At 47.1% G+C, this 17,301-nt stretch overlaps 1 protein-coding gene across 2 annotated transcripts in view; it reads right to left on the reverse strand.

The window, feature by feature from the left end:
• Positions 1-6,122: 6,122 nt before the first annotated feature.
• FEZ1 (fasciculation and elongation protein zeta 1) overlaps positions 6,123-17,301 on the reverse strand; it is a 41,930-nt gene continuing 30,751 nt past the window's right edge. For both annotated transcript variants that reach the window (XM_069566647.1, XM_069566646.1), the window contains exons 6-10: positions 16,804-17,075; positions 15,790-15,870; positions 13,483-13,558; positions 9,254-9,319; positions 6,123-6,484 (exon numbers count right to left, since the gene is read on the reverse strand). In XM_069566647.1, the coding sequence (XP_069422748.1) occupies positions 6,468-6,484; positions 9,254-9,319; positions 13,483-13,558; positions 15,790-15,870; positions 16,804-17,075 (512 nt within the window). In that variant the 3' untranslated portion in view covers positions 6,123-6,467. The remainder of the gene's footprint in view (positions 6,485-9,253; positions 9,320-13,482; positions 13,559-15,789; positions 15,871-16,803; positions 17,076-17,301) is intronic.

Consider the following 17,301-nt stretch of genomic DNA (forward strand, 5'->3'; position numbering starts at 1 on the left):
GTGTGGCCTAATCACAAAGCATGTGAGGCTTCTCAGAGTGTGTCTGGGGTGGTATCTGTGATTCCTCTGCTGTCATTCCACCTATCTCCTTGCCAGTGAAAATAGAATCTTTTCTCTAAGTGCAAAAATAAATGTGACTTTGCACCGCCCCTCCTCCACTGCCTGCCTTGAGTGAAATTGCTGAGAAATCAGAACATGATCCAGCTCTTTGCTTGTCTCCTTATGCAGGAGAGCCCAGAGGCCATAGGTTCTAGAATCAGATGGGCCACCACTAAGCAGGATTTAGAGAGCATAAAGGGTGGGGTGGGGCTGATTTTAGGGGAACAGGCCACACCCTGTCTTGTTTTGGTCTTGTTTTTAAATCTTCCATGACCACTGGGTTGAAAAAATGATGAGGCTCAAGAAGCCCCAGGGCTCAGTTCCTTGAAGTTTACCAGCAAAAATAAAAGTCACAATTTATTGAACACTTTGCCTATATGCTAGATACTGTAAATGATTCAAAACAACCCTGAGAGAATTACTGGTATTATTGCTAATATTAATATTCCCATTTCTAAAATAAGGAGATGTGTGCATACTGAATCACTTCAGTCATGTCCGACTCATTGCAGCTCCATGGACTGTAGCCTGCCAGGCTCCTCTGTCCATGGGATTCTCCAGGCAAGAATACTGGAGTGGGTTGCCATGCCCTCCTCCAGGGGAGGGGATCTTCCTGACCCAGGGATCGAACCTGTGTCTCTTATGTCTCCTGCATTGGCAGGCGGGTTCTTTACCACTAGCACCACCTGGAAAGCCCCAAAATAAGGAGACAGAGAAATTAAATTTCTCAAAAATTATTCAGCGAATATGTAGTAGAGCTGGGATTTGACCCCAGGCCTCAAACCCACACTCCTTGATTGAGATAATTTGCCTCCTGAGCTTTGGCCTGACTAGGGCTGAGCTTCAAGGCCAAGGGAAGAGACTCCTCTGGTCCCTGAATTCCTCGGAGGTCCATGCATCCCTGCATTTGCCTTTGGTTTCCTCCTCTTAGTTTCCGAGATGAAACAGCCCTCAAAGACATGGGATCCAGGACTTCCCTGGTAGTCCAGTGGTTAAGACTCTGTGCTTCCAATGCGGGAGGTGCTGGTTCAATCCCTGGTTGGGGAACTAAGATTTCACATGGTGAACAGTGCAGCCAAAAACGTTTAAAGAAGTAGGATCCAGACCTTACCTGTTTCTCCCACAACAGATCATCTGCCCACTAGTCCACTGGCTCCCACTGGAACCATTTACATTTGGGAGGAGGGGCAGGATGTAAGCCCTTAAGGAATTTCTCTGCGTCCTTTTCTAGTAGAGACGGATGAGCGAGGTCAGTGATCTGAGTGACGACAGCAGACCTCCCTCCCTCGCTTCTGGCCTCTGTAGATGATGCCCTCCGTTCAGTTCAGAGGGCAAGGCCAGATTCCCGGGCTTTTTAGGCTGGAATACCGAGGGCTTCCCTGCTGGCTCAACAGTCAAGAAGCCACCTGCAACGCAGGAGACCCAGGTACGATCCCTGAATCGAGAAGATCCCCTGAAGGAAGAAATGGCAATCCACTCCAGTCTTCTTGCCTGGGAAATCCCATGGACAGAGGAGCCTGGTGGGCTACAGTCCATGGCGTTGCAAAAAGTCAGACACAACCGAGGGACCGAGCCTGCACACGCTGAGAGTAAAACCAGGTTGAAAGATGGAAGAAGGACAAAGAGAAGGGCGCTCATCTCTGGGAGAGAGAATGAAGCATGGAGCCTAGATGGAGTGGGGGAGGCTGCTGAGAGCAGAGGGCAGGCCCAGGGACCCCAGCACGGTCAGGTCAGGGACGCTTTAATGGGAAAAGCAAAATGGTTCTGTTCAAGGAGGAGTAGAGGGGAGAGAGGTGGAAATACATGGGATTGGAGGACAGACCCCTGGCCTTTCACTGACTCCCTTCTCTGGTTCTGTGATTCGTTTTCCTGTTCTCTGGCAGTTGGAGAGTGAAGAGAGAACCAAGACGGGGACTGAGGTTGGAGGAAGAAGAGAGAGGGAGAGGAGGGGAGAGAGAGAGGGACTAAATGCGCTTGTGTCTCTGGGGTTTTTCAGACAAAGCTATTATCAAAATGCCAACCAGCTCCTGCCTGGCCAATTTGCATATTCCATGCTGTGCTCTTTGAAGCAGGATGAATATGCATGAGGGCCTGGGTGGGGGTGTGGAGCTGCAGGGCTGTGGGCTAAGGTGGCTTATTGTTCTTTTTAAAGAAAGGCATTAATACGAAGCCAAGCACCTTCCTGGTCAGCAGAGTGGCCTCTGCGTCCGCCTCTCTGGTGAAGAGAGGAAGAGAGCAAAGCTGAGGCTCAGACAGAAAACCTAAGGACTCTCCTCTCATCCTCCCAAGAAAATAAATAATCAGGCCCCAACAAGAATGCGAGTGTCTCTTCTCCAAGAGCGGCAACTAATTACTCTCCCCTCCATGCATACTGATCGTGGAGGCCGGCCCCCCATCTCCGATTCAGGCTTCTGCTGAGGAGGGGTGGCTCCTGGTGCCCCCTGCTCCTGGCCTTTGGTGAGACGAAGTGCTCTGCATAACGGGGCCATGTGAGGAGTCCCTAGGACACAGTGGTGCTCAAAGCCCACAGAACAGACTCATCATGTCCATTAGGACTTGGCTCATCATGCATCCTAAGACATCCAGAGGAGCGCACCTTCTTGGATTTTTCGCATCTCTTCCCTGACCTCTAAGTGAAGACAGTACTAGTCCAGATCATACTCCAGTGCTATGCAAAAGGTTTATTTCATTTTAAAAATCCAATTTATCCCATAAAACATATTGCCCCAACACCCTTCCCTTTGGGTTTTCTTTCTGAGACACCCCATCTGTCTCAAAGATACAGATTAGGGAATGCGTGGACATTCCATGTGGACCATAGCTTGTCCCCACCGGGTCATTGTGGCTCAGCTGGTAAAGAATCTGCCTGCAATGCGGGAGACCTAGGTTCGATCCCTGGGTTGGGAAGATCCTCTGGAGAAGGGAAAGGCTACCCGCTCCAGTATTCTGGCCTGGAGAATTCCATGGACCCTATAGTCCATGGGGTCGCAAAAAGTCGGACACGACTAAACAACTTTCACTTTCACACGGTCATTTGTTTCAACTCTACACAACTGAAGGCTGGCGTCAGGCCCTACAGGGACATTTCCTCACCAGGGCTGGATTAGATTAGGCTTTGCAAACCCACGTGGAGGCCTTTAGTTGATGGAGATAAGCCTCAGTAAAGGAGCCCGCTGGCCAGACCAAGTCCCACCTGCCCAGGAGGGCACCTGCAGGACTTGGCTCCCCAATGCCCTGGCTGAGAGTGGACACCCTGGGTGGACTTGAGTTTTGCCGTCCAAACTGACTGGGGCCTGAAGAATCATCTGCCCTGGGACTTGTGAAAGACGAAGAGAGGAGAGGTGCAGTCACATGTGCAGTCACCTGTTAATCACATCATCCATGGTTTCCAGGATCAGTCTTCGAGAGTCAGGGCTCCCGCAACTCTCAAAGTGCCTCTGAACTTAACACAAACACCAACTGCCTGGAAATCGCATTAAAATGCAGCCTCCAGGGACTTTCCTGGCAGTCCAGCGGTTAAGACTCCAGGCTTCCTCAGCCGAACGGATGAGTTCGATCCCTGGTCAGGGAAACTGAGACCCCACGTGCTGCATGGCATGGCAAAAAGGAAAAAACCTGCAGCTTCCGACTGGGGTAGAGGATGGGTGGGTGGGGGATTGGGGTCTGAGTTCTTCACATTTGTAATAAATTTCTAGATGTTTTGTCTCTGCTGCTGGGCTGGGCCCCACGTGTTGAGGAGCAAGGACAGACGAAAGGGCCATGCAAAACCAGAGGTCATGGATGTGCCTTTCCGCTCGGCTCCTGATGTGGACCACAGGCAAGAAACGGCAGCCACTGCTCCCACCCCTCCTCCAAGACTCACCTCCTCAGAGATGGAGCATCTCCTTGACACTTGAGATTTATTTTTAACTGCCGGCAGCTTTGATTAGCTTGTCACTGCTGCTTCAGACACCTGCTGGCAGGATAAATTGGGGGAAAGGAGCGGCTGACCCAGATATGACAAACCCCAGGCAGGAAGGCAGGCTCCTGGGGGATTCACTGCTCCCCCAGAGCTGGCAAAGCATGGACTGTGCTAAGGACCTCACCCTGCCAGTGGCCCTTTGCCCTGTGACCGTGGCACCAGGGAATGCAGAGCTGCAAGTGTCCCTTTTGTCAAAGCTCCGGTACTTAGGTCCACGTGCTGAGCCTGAGCATCAGTACAACTACCTCGCGCTGTTTCCATCTTCCTATAGTGGCCGGGGTGCTGTCCACATGGAAGCCCTGCTCTGTGTGGATGCCTAAGTTGGAGAGCTGCCGTCAGTGGGGCGGTTTCCCCGGTAGGTCCCCCCTCACCCCAGGGGAGACTGCTACTGCTCTGTAGCAGAGCTCCTAGAAAAGCAGAGGCCCAGGGATTGAGAGAGTGCCAAGGATGCCCTCTATTGTCACCTGCATCCACCTGTGACCTTCTATGGAGCTGCCCGTGTGACGAAGCACAGCTTTCCGTGGGGCACACAAACGCCAAACTCCTAAGGAGGGGTGGAGATCTAGGTGCATAAGAGGCTGAAGGGCCCAGCTGACTCCACTGCTTTGAGCGTCTCTGCTTCTCGGTGTCCTCATCCGTCTATCAGGGCAATGCTGAGATGCAAGATAATTTGTCGAGGTGATGACGCCAGTGGCAGGTACATAGCAAGTACCTGAGAAAAGTTTTTAAGACAGAAACGAAATTGTGCAGTTTGCAGAGAGGTGGATAGACCTAGAGACTGTCATACAGAGAGAAGTAAGTCAGAAAGAGAAAACAAGTATCTTACATTAACGCATACATGTGGAATCTAGGAAAAAAGGTGCAGATGAAACTATCCATTGCAAAGCAGAAATAGAGACACAGACATAGAGAAGAAATGTATGGACACCAATGAGGGGAAGGGTTGGGATGGACTGGGAGGTTGGGATTGACATATATACGCTGCTATGTATGAACTGGATGGCTGGTAAGGACCTACTGTATAGTGTGCGGGGTAAAAGTCTTGTTTGTAGCACATATATTAAGTTAACCTTAAAAATGTATTCCAATATATATTAGGTGCAAACACTGTTTGATTCCACTTATACGAGGTACCTTGAATAGTCAAATTCATGGAGTCAGAAAGTACACTGGTAGAAGCCAGGGGGCAGGGGTTGGGAAGGAGGAAGGGGATGAGGAGTTTGTGTTTAATGGGGACAATTTCAGTTTAGGGAGGTGAAAACACTGTGGCGCTGGATGATGGTGGTCAGAGTCGCATAGCAAGGTGAGCGTGCTTAGTGCCACTGAAAGTTCAATACGGTTGAAACAGCAGGTTTCATATGACACGACTTTCACCACAATGAAAAAAAAAGATTTTTCTTTAAAGACGGGGCTGGGGGAATCCGCAGAATGAATGCCAGTCAAGCCACAAGGTGGAAGCCGAGACAGTTCAGGTTGTGCCGAAGTGGAGCCCCTCCAGACACAAGGACAGCTTTCACCTGCTGGCTGGTCGCAGCTGCCTGTCACCAATGCCGGGACAGCACGTGGGAGGCGAGGGCCACGGGGAGCTGGGGAGGACAGACAGCCAGAGGCTACCAGGGGTCGGAAGGGGCGATCAGGAAAGCAGCCGCAGCCCCCACACCGAGAGAGCCCAGCGGAGCTCACGCCGTCCAGCCCTCAGACCTCAGGGTGTCCACCCGGCCATCCCAGCAGGAGGCGCTAGAGTAGCCCTGCTTTCCCCTAAGCCTCACTTTCCATCCGCTAACTTCCCAGTCTCCTCCCCAGCCAGTACTTCCTACAACACCTTGTGTGGCCCCGTCTGGAACTGTCAAGCAACAAGATCTTTCGAGTCTGTGGACCGCCTCCTCCCTGTCTGGACAATGGCAGTGCCACCACGACCCACCAAAGGTCACAACAGGTACCACCCCATCCCCTAATACCCCATCGCTGCTGTGGCCAGGAGCCTTGCGTGGAGGCAGCGACGTGTCCTTTCTCTGAAGGTTTGTACCAGAGCGCCGAGGGATACCATACGCCAAAGCACATGAAGCATACTAATTAAATGAAGGTTTATTTCAAAATTAGTCTTAGAGTGGAAGCTGTTTTTGAGGGCTGGAGCCAGACTACATCATGAGCGGTGACAGCATCTGCCTCCCTCCGACACGGGCGGAGAAGGGGCGACATCACCAGCCCTGCCCGACAGTCATGCATCCAATGGTTACTAGGACTAGAAGCCAACAGCAAAGGACCCCGCGCGCTTGCTCATGTTTAATCCAGGTTAAGCTATACACGTTTAAATACACGGTGGAGGCTACGTGGTGTCATGCAGTCCCTGCAGTGGGATGACTCTTGCTCCGTGACCTCCGCAGCAAGGCTGCCCCCGAGGGCAGGGTTAGGTGGGGCACAGCACTGGAAGGAAAAGAGAGAGAGGGCATGTCAGAGCAAGCGTGGGGCCGGGCCTCCCAGCCCAGAGTGGCCCTGCCCTCTCGCCAGTGTCCTGAGCATAGAGCCACCGCCCCCTGAGAGCCAGGGAAGGACGGCAATCACGTGTCTTCCTTCCAGAAGGAGAATGACCCCCTGATGGGTGGTGGTTCAGTGTAGTGATGAAGTGGGTCTTCTCTGCTGCCCAGCCGCCTTGGTTCAAATCCTGGGTCTGGTTGTTATTAACCACAACCTTCGGGAAATAACCTGTGTCTATTTTTCTTCGTGTATACAGTAGCCTGTGCCTCTGCCCAGCCCACAGCGTTGCTCAGAGGCAAACAGAAAGAGCTCATAAATGGTAACTAGTTTTATACATTCACTGACATTTCAGCTGACCGTGAGGGGTAAAGTCTAGCCCTTGGGCTCCCAGACTTACAGAACCCATTTCCACAAACCTCTGAGAAACGGGATGCTCTTTTAAAACCTTTAAGAGCCAGAAGTTCTTCCTAATGTTGAGCCTAAATCCATCCTGCAGAAATTTAAGATTCATCTTTCTGATCCTTACAGAACAGTACAGCTCAGAGGTTCTAAACTGAGGTCCACAAGCCTTCAGAAACTGCACCCAAGGTTGTCTTGCGCCTGTGGAGCAAAATCTAACGAGAAAAAGAATCTGGACCATGAATGACTATCAGTGGAAAGTGTTACAGAGTCGATGTTTGTGTCCCCAACTCAAGAATTCATGGTGAAGCCCTAACCCTCAGCTATAGGTGGAGATGGAGCCTCTGAGAAAGAAGGGTTAAAATGAGGTCATGTGGGTGAGGTGCTGATCTGCTGGGACTAGAGTCCTTGCAAGAAGCAGCACAGAGGCTCTGGTACTCCCTCATCAACAGAAGAAAGGCCATGTGAGGACATAGCAAGAAGGCAGCTGCTTGCAAGCTGAGAAGAGAGCCCTCACCAGAAACCCAATTTACTGGCCCCTTAATCATGGACTTCTACTCTCCAGAACTGTGACAAAATTAATTTCTGATGTTTAAGCCACCCAGTGGTATTCTGTTTTACCAGCCTGAGCACACTAATATAGATATTAGCATCCCCCCAAAGAAAGACAACCAGATGGTAGGTGTCTCTTAATGGAAGTTCCCAACCACTGATAAACCAATGCTTTCCAAAAAACTGTGGATGCTAGTATACGGAGTCCTCTGGCCCTGCCCGGTCCGGTCTGGTGTGGATGTCTGAATGTGTTCAGTCCTCTGGCTCCATTGGACAACAGGAAATGCGTAAGGTGGAAGAACATATTAAATGAAACCATGAGGACGAAACTAACAAGTAAAAGCCAGAATAAGGAAATTCTATGGATCAAATCACTTGGTTTCTGAAATAAAATTCAAAGAATGTGAGAGATGAAGGAAACGGGAAACTGTGTATACATATTAACAAAGATTTAAAAGACATCCTTGATGGTCCAGTGGCTAAGGCTCTGCATTCCCAACGCAGGGGGCCCAGATTCCATCCCTGGTCAGGGACCTAGATCCCACACGCAGGAACTAAAGATCCACAGTCTGCAACTATAACACAGTGCAGCCAAATAAATAAAATGAAGAGATTTAAGAGAAACATTATGAAATTGTGATGTATGGAACTTCTTTGGGTCCTAATTCAAAGAAATACACTGAAAAAATTTTACAGGGAAATCTGAACACTGGTTGAAGAGTCAAAGATACTTTGGGATGGGGGAGATGAGGGGCCAATGCACATGGCATGAGGGATCTTAGTTCCCCAACCAGAGACTGAACTCTTGCCCCCTGCAGTGGAAGTGTGGAGTCTTAACCACTGAACCACCAGGGAAGTCCCTCTAAGATACTTTAAAATATTTTATTTTTCTAGCTGTGATCATGAAATTGTGAATTTTGTTTTAGAAATGCATACTGAAATACTTATGGATGAAAAAAGATATAATGGTTGGTATTTGCTTCAAAACAATATGGAGGGGAGAAGCTGGGTGTGGTTATAAATGAATCTAGATCAGCCAGGAGTTAATAATTTTTAAAGCCAAATGCTAAGCACATGACGCTTCACTATCCAGGTGTCTCCAACCTCCAGGATCTAATGCCTGATGATCTGAGGTGGCGCTCACGTAATAATAATAGAGATAATGTGTGCAATAAATGTATGCACCCGAATCATCCCGAAGCCATCCCCTTCCCCTCCCCCTGGAAAAACTGTCTTCCACAAAACTCGTCCCTGGTGCCAAAAACGCTGGGTACTGCTGCACTACACCATTTGCTCTACTTTTACATATGTTAAATGAAAGATGAAACAAAAAATTATGATCCATAAGGAAAGATGAAACAAAAATAGCTATAAAAGGATGTAGCTAATCATGTCCCTAGTTTGCTGCCTTTCAAGTAGTCGAGATTGTTAAAGGTATCCTGAGGCTTTGTTTTTGCCAACTAAACAGCCCAAGCTCCACAGAACTTTAACAATAAGCCTTTTGTACTGGTTAGGCTGCTCTTTGTGTGGAGTCGCTCTGGTGACTCGGGGGTGATGGAATGTCCTCCTCAGGCCTCCTAGCAACATCCAAAGGCAAGGGCCCGCTCACAGTTGTCCATGGAGCTCCCCGGCCCTGCCTGGTCTGACCCAGTGTGGAGGCTCTGGGAGGCCCACAGTGTGGGCTCTGTGCCTCCAGCCGACAAAGAGTCCTGGGGAAGGGGAACCTCAGAGGTCACTTCTGCTCCCAGAAACCTGGGCTGCTCTTACCTTTTAAAATGTAGTCCGTTAGCAAAGTGGGAACCTTCTCATTATCCTCCTTCATGGCAAAGAGAACTGGAGGGAGGGGAGAGAGAAGAGTCAAGACAAATCAGGGCACATAGCTCACTTCTGGGCCAGACAGTCCACCAACCCAAAGATAGTGAGAGAGGAGTCAAGGAAATCAGACTCTTGCTGAGTGTTGAGCAAAGTCTAGAAGCCTCTGTCAAGAGCCAGCATTCACCTGCTGGTGAGGGAGAAGCCATCAAAAGGATCAGGGTAACCCTACTGATGAGTTGACGTCCTCTTTCCTCTTTTCTTTTTCTTTTAGTCTTTCCTTTCTGTATGCATGTGCTCATCTGTAATTTCCTCATCACCTATGAATTATGTGTCTTTAATGATCATAAAAATAAATTAAGCAATTTAAAAAAGGAATCAACTTTCAGATGCAATCCAAATGTTAAGAATAACAGCTGTCACACTGCTGAAACTCTGATAAATCTGTCTTTAAAGATGTCCTACTCATACAGATATTATTAGAAAAGTTCTCATCTCCAGTTTATTAAGAGCAAATGAATTTAATTCAACAAATATCTTCTCCTTTATGCCCAGTACAGTGCTAGAATTTGTGGAAATGCAAAAGTACTGATGACCTTCAAGGAGCTTACAGATTTTTTGTTGAAAAGGGATATTAAAGTACATATGAAGCAAATAGGAAAGTGATTAAAACTTAAGGGTTTTCATAGAACAGATGTTTCTGTTATTACACTAAGAAGTACCTTCTCATATTCATTATTCATGATGCAGAAGTCAGCTCTGTAAAAAAAAATCCTTCAAAAAATATTAATATCTGGACCTTGTTTATACTATCCAAAAACGAGGGAAGGGATGGGAGTATCCAACAAGAGATTTCATCATCAACAGATGCCTTAAGCAAACTCTGGTGTATGCTATTTATGCCATCTCAAACAGCTTCATAAAAAAAGATAGATGAGTATGTATATAAGATATACTTATCAATGAAGAAAGGAGGTTGTGGAACTTAATGTATTAATTTTAAAAGAGTAAATAATAACTGTTAATATTCATAGAATAAAATCTGGAAGAATGTGCATGAAACTAAGAAGCAGTTACCTCTGAGTGTGAGGCCCCAGGCGATGTTCTCTTTGGCATCATATTGCTGTAAGGTCCAGATTTTTTCCATGAACATGTATTATTCTTTTTTCCCACTGGATACAATAATCTTTGCACTTAATTTCATTTTTTTAACTTTTTAATTTTATATTGGAGTATAGCCAGTTATCAATGTAATGTGATAGTTTCAGATGGACAGAGAAGGGACTCAGCCATATCTATACATGTATCCATTCTCCCCCAAATTCCCCTCCCATCCAGGCTGCCACAAAACATTGAGCAGAGCTCCTTGGGCTGTACAGTAGGTCCTTGTTAGTTATCCATTTTAAACATAGCAGTGTGTCCGTGTTCTGCTTTTTGCAAGTGAAGAAAACACGGACGATCAACTGGCCCTGATGACTGAAGTCAGGAGGCACCGTGACAATGGAGAGACTCCCCAGTCCATTCCCAGGTCCTGTTCTCCATTGATTACGTTAACAAGCTGCAAATCAGGGTCATGGAAAGCCAAAGTTGCTCAGTCATGTTTGACTCTTTGTGACCCCATGGACTATAGCCTGCCAGGCTCCTCTGTCCATGGAATTTTCTAGGCCAGAATACTGGAGTGGGTAGTTGCTCTCTTTTCCAGGGGATCTTTCCAGCCCAGGGATTGAACCCAGGGTTCCGGCACTGAAGGCGGATTCTCTACCATCTGAGCCACCAGGGAAGCCCACTTGACTCCAAAACTCAGGAGGGGGTAAGAAACAGAGGCTGACGCTGGCATGAGTCCCTGGCCAGGTCCAGAAAAAGACTGGACCTCAGGCCATTCAGGCAATGGTTTGTTTTCTTTCTTCTCTATTTTTAGACATGGATTCATTTCAACATAACAGGCTGAAAATACGTTGCAGCTGGGCATGCGAAGACTAAAATAAATGCTGCCCACCAAGAAGATAGCAATAAAAATACAGTAATTGCACTGAGCCCAGCCAACATGTGACTAAGGTGGTCTCCAAAATCCAAAATTTACAAGAATTGTCCAGTCCCCAGGGCCAGTCTTGGGCCTATGTTCTTGACTCAGGAGTTGGGAAAAGAGGAATTACCTGTTCACAAACCCATACACGGATGTGCCAAAAAAGAGAGCTCTCAGAACATACAGGAAAGTTGGCAGTTTTTTTAAAGGAATAAAATATTGGAATGTGGTATGTCTATACGACAGAAGAGAGAGCCATAAAAAGAATGTTAACCAAATGTTAACTGATGTGACTAAAATCATGATATGAAATTTAATAGCCTGTGTAATCCCAGCTATATGGGAAACACATAAAATACTATGCCTGAAAAACACCATACAGTAACCACAGTGAAGGGAGGAAGAAGCTGTTTATTTTCCTTTATTCACATTTCTGTTTCCAAAGTATTCTAAATGATGGATATACTCTAGCCCTAATTTTTTAAATGAACTTCAAAAGTGTACACAAACCACTGTTTCTTGATTAAAATGAAAGGATTTCACACTAAATTCCTGAATGGGTATCTGTAATAAATTTATAGCTCTTTATTTTTTAAAAAACAGCATGACAAAGTGCTCTACATATATCAACCTTCATAATCTGTCCAAATTATTTTCTAAATGCTTGCTGCTTGTGAAAACACAAACACCTATAAATGTCAGCTCGTTTCTATCTGCTCCCATTAAAAAAAAATCTTAGTGCCTATTTATGCAAATAAAAGAGCTTCAGATGAGTTAAGAGGAAGCTGATGCACTTTGAATTTAAACTTCCAGGTTCTCAAGGACGTGGTGTCTATTGATGGAGGCAAGTTTTCCATTTATCAGAAACTTCTTTCATTCTTCAAAATGATAAAAATGAAATCTTTGGACACCTTAAGCAATGGGCCCAGGAGGTATCTATCTTCTTCACCCAAATAGATGAAGACCCCCTTCCTCCCCTTAGGCATCAAATAGCCCTACAGTGGCCCATTCCCTCTGAGGCAGCGCAGCAAGGGCACCGACGCTGTTAGTGTGCTGCTCAGTGCAGAGCATGGTTGCCAGGGTGACGGATGGCCTTGTGATTTACCGAGCCCTTCCTCACATCTCAGCCTAGGATTTTTCTCTTCCTAAAAAATCAAACTGACACTGATGGCTAACACCCTGTGCCCCCAGCCCTTTGGGGGCTATAGTGTCTGATGGGTATCGAGAGACTCTGCCTAAAAAGCTCTCGATCACAGGCTGTTTTCCCCAACCGCTCTGAATGCTTGCTAATATTACTTGACAATAGAGTCAGGGCCTGGGAGGAAAATCAGAATCTATTCTCTCGTATCAGCCTTACCCCACCCAAGAAACCTTGCTTCTCATTAAATACAGTCAGTCCCTTAGAAGGAGCTCCCTGCTTTGGGAACACAAGGCAACCTCAAACTGCAGGCAAGGCGGAGAGCGCACGGCCTTGAGACCTGTGGGTGAACCACAGAAAGCTCCCCTGCTCAACCTCCTCCATCAGCTTGTTTTTTTCTGGCAAGTCTCTCCCCTTCCAGGAACCAGGAAAAGACAAAGCAGCTCCTAGTATCACTGAAGAGCTCTTTAATTCTGCCCCATGGAGGGGACATGATCCAATGGTGTGCAGCACATTTTGATCCATTGAAACTGCACTGCTATATTTTAAATAGATAACCAAGGTCCTATTGTATAGCACAGGGAACTCTGCTCAATATTCTGTAACAACCTAATTGGGAAAAGAATTTGAAAAAGAACAGATGCATGTATATGAATAACTGAATCACTCTGTTGTATATCTGAAATTAACACAATATTGTTAGTCACAATATATTGGAATATATTGTATTCCACTATAAAATAAAAAGTTAAAAGTGGGGGTGGGAGGGAAACTCAGGAAGGAGGGGATATATATATATATAGATATAGACACATATATAGTTATGAGTTATTCACATTGTTGCACGGTAGAAACCAATACATTTTAAAGCAATTATCCTCCAGTTAAAAATAATAATAGTAACAAAAATAAAAAAGAAATTGCCCTGGGGAAACCTCAGGCCTGAGACACCAAGGGTATAACTCACAGGGCAAGAGGGACAGAAATGAGCAGTTGATCTGGCTGAGAATGGGAGGAACTCACTGTTAGTCAGCATCTGGAGGTCTTCCACTGATGGGGGTGAGGCCTTCTTCTCGTAAGGGATGACTGTGTTCAGGTACTAGGAGACAAACAGGGCATGCTGCACGTGAGACAGAAGCCCCATTTCCAGGGCCAAGATATGGGTTGACAGCTTGCGTGGGAACTGGGTTTTTCTCTAAAAAAACACGCGCTCCATCAAATTTGATGTTCTCAACAACACACGTGACAATGTGCGCACCATTGTTTCAGGATTTCCCCCCATCTTTGGAAAATGTCTCTTTTAAAAGAAGACTTTATCATAATTAAGATTTATACAATTCTCACAAAACAGTAGGATACAAATTCTGAGTTGCCATAGACTATGAACCAGGAGACACTGGAACATATCTAGGGACATAAAGCAGAGTGCAAAAATGCCATAGTCTAAAGGTATTGAAATCAACAGAGTCTATTCTATCATCATGGAATTATGTTAGAAGTCAATACCAAAAGATATTTGAAAATAACCCCCATATTTTGGTTCATAGTGTTTTTCAGGTCAGCTATATCCTTCTACTTTTCTGTCTACTTATTCTATTAATTTTTGAGAGTTTGATGTTGAAACTCCAAGTAAAAATCTTAATTTATCTACTTAAAAAATAATTATAATATATAGTGGAACTATACGTAACTTTGTTCTGTATTTTCCAGGTCTCCTGTAAATATGTTAGCATACTTTCGTAATTTAAAAAAATAAGAAAGAAAGTAAAATTCCTTCCCACCAAAAGTAAGATTTGATCCTATTGGCCAGGAAAAGGGTCCCTCCACTCCAACTAATAGAGTCTTCTGACACTAGAAACTTTTGGATTATTTAGGAATACTGGTGAGCTTTTGGTCCTTCAGGCTAAAAGCAGAGAACATTCTATGGGCGTGTATTTCCTTCTCTGCAGGGCAACTAGAGAATGCATGCTTTCTCTTTTGTCAAAATGACCAGTGAGAAAACCTCAACTCCGCCCAGGGTCTGGGATGTTGGGTTTGCTCCCTCTGGTGGAGATGAGGTGCTCCTACAACAAAATCATCTTAGTGTCCAGTGGGCTATCCAAAAACACTGGCCAGAGGGACCTGGAAGGTTCTGAGGGAGCCTGACATCATGACTGAGAAAAGCCCTAAACCACGAGGCTTGTGTTTTAGACGTGGCCTTGCCACTAGCAGTGTGGCCTGGGGGAAAATTGCCTAATCTCTCTGGGCCTTCGTTCTACCTCTGTGAACTCAGGGGACCAAGTTACATGTTCATAAAATCTCTTCCCGGTAGAGCTCCAGGAGACGGTGAAGGACAGGGAAGACTGGTATGCTGCAGTGCATGGGGTCGCAAAGAGTGAGACACGACTGAGCGACTGAACAACAACGAAAATCTCTTCCCAGTCTGTAGCTCCAGAATTCTAATACCTAGGATTCAGTCACAAATAGGCCTAAAACATACAGTTTTTGTGCACGCTCTCAAAGGTGTCTTTGGACACACCGACTCTCTGTTAGACTACGCACTTCCTGAGGGCAGGACTAGGGCTCACTCATCCATGTACCGCCTGGGGGCCTAGCAACAGAGCTCAGCACATGGCAGGCACCAGAGAGCCAGAAATGCAAACCATTTCTCAGGGAAGTAACTGATTAAGTGAAGCCAAACTGGAGACCCCGCAGTGTGGGTTACAGTCAGCAAGGCAGCTGAAGAGGCAGTCTTGGTGGGACTGGCTCCGCTAGGAGCCCAGTGTGCTTGCTAAGTTGCTTCAGTCGTGTCTGACTCTGTGCAACCCTATAGACTTTAGTCCGCCAGGCTCCTTTGTCCATGGGATTTCTCAAGCAAGAATACTGGAGTAGGTTGCCATGTTCTCCTCCAGGGGATCTTCCCAACACAGGGATCAAACCTGCATCTCTTGATTTCTTGTGACTCCTGCATTGCAGGAAGATTCTTTACCGCTGAGCCACCAGGGAAGCCCAGTGTGGTAAAGCTAATTAAGCCTTGGACGGCATCTTTCATGAAGCGGGTTCTCCTTTAACGCATTTTGTTCTGAAAGCAACTGAACTCACAGGTGTACAAGGAGTGTTGAGTTTTCACCATGGCCTCTAATACAAAAGTTCAAAAAACCATTTGCCTTTAAAAAGACACATTCTGCTTCTCCTTCGAATGGAAGAAATTGTTAGGACATCCTCCCACCCCACCCCCCAATCTTCCCCCATGCTGGGATAATTCTAGTGTGTCCCCATCCCCCACTCTGTTGAGGAGACCCAGTAGCAAGAGTCTGGGAAGGAAACTGGGAGTAGAGAGACAGGCCGTACCTGCTTGTCACTTCCCGAGGGGCCGAAAGTCTGGCGGATGCCACTCTGCAGGATGTTGGAGATGCCTTCCATGCTGAAGCGCTGGGGGAGAGGAGCAAGACTCAGAAGGGCAAGTCTTCCCTAAGCTACCCAGACCTGTCAGCTTCTACACCACCCCAGATCAGGGCCCCGGGGTTTTACAACTAGAAAGTAAAGATCAGGGCTATGAGACAGGCCAAAATTTCAGCCTGTGCTTTGCAAGAAGAAATAGCAGCATCTCAGAGTCTCTTATCTGAGTAAGTCCCTCGGGTGATAAGACCCAACCCCCCCACCTCCCCAGGCACTCCTGGGTTTCCTCATTTCAGCCTCTGTTATGTAAACAGAAAAATAAAGCAGCACAGGAAAACTTGGACAGATGACCGTGAAAATGTCTCAGGGAAGAAAACAAAATGCCAAGTCATTGAGAAGGATGGATGTGAAGCACTTGTCCTCATCTAGGAAGCTTTTTCCAAAATGCATATGCCTGAAGCCCCATTCAGTAGCTCTCGGAGAGAACTCAGAAATAGGTATTTTGAGAAATCTCCTTAGATGATTCTGCTGAGCCTCCCTGATTGAGAATCACTGGTTGGAAGAATCCTGTCACTATGACAAGGTATCATAATTTTCAATCCTGAAACACCCTAATGACCTCCTAAAGAGAACTATAAACTGCTGGTACCAGGGCACAACTCCACTCAGTCTTAAATACCTTCACCCCACTTCCTAGAGTCTTGCCTATTAAAGCACATAGCTGTACTCATTTCTCTTCTAGAGTTACAGCCTGTCTCCTTCAATCAGACCAGGTGTCCTCTGGGGGTGCAGAGGAGATGGGTAGGCTCTTCTCCCTCTCATGGCCCCACTGTCTGCCAGGGGTTCCTGCCCAGTCACGGCTCAGGACAGGTCTGTCTGGGGCCACAGCTGGTCTGGTCCCGGGACCCGCAACGGGAACCCCAGAAGCTGGACACCCCTGGTCCTCGTGCCGGGCTGTCCTCTTACCTTGAGAGGCATCTGGCTTCCCTTGTCTATCCGGCTGCTCTGCAGGCTCAGCCCTTTCTCTTTCCGCCTCTTCTTCATCAGTTCTCGCTGCTCCTTCTGCTTGTTCTGCACCTCAATGAGCACCGTGATGAAGGAGTTCTTCACTTCCTTCTCGAACTCCAGCTCGTCCCGGCGGGCCAGCTGCTGCACCAGCTCCTCCGAGAAGTCTCGGATGGCGCCTTCTACTTGGTCCAGGAGCTCCATCAGCTCAGACCCAGACATGTGCCTCAGGCCTGCAGGGGAAGACCGTCCAGCAGGGTGACTGCCTCCAGCCCACGGGAGAGGCTCCCAGGGCCCAGAAGGACCTGCACGATTCAGGCGCATGCCAGAAGGGAGGACCAGTTACGGACTGTAAAAGAAAACATCATCTCGGGAAAACAAAGGGGAGAGAAAAACCAACTGCCGGGGAGACCTGTGGACTCTGTCCACAAAAATGCAGGTGGACAGACATGTGGTGTT

This window comes from Ovis canadensis, chromosome 21, assembly GCF_042477335.2.
Source record: "Ovis canadensis isolate MfBH-ARS-UI-01 breed Bighorn chromosome 21, ARS-UI_OviCan_v2, whole genome shotgun sequence".
In the NCBI taxonomy this organism is placed as follows: domain Eukaryota; kingdom Metazoa; phylum Chordata; class Mammalia; order Artiodactyla; family Bovidae; genus Ovis; species Ovis canadensis.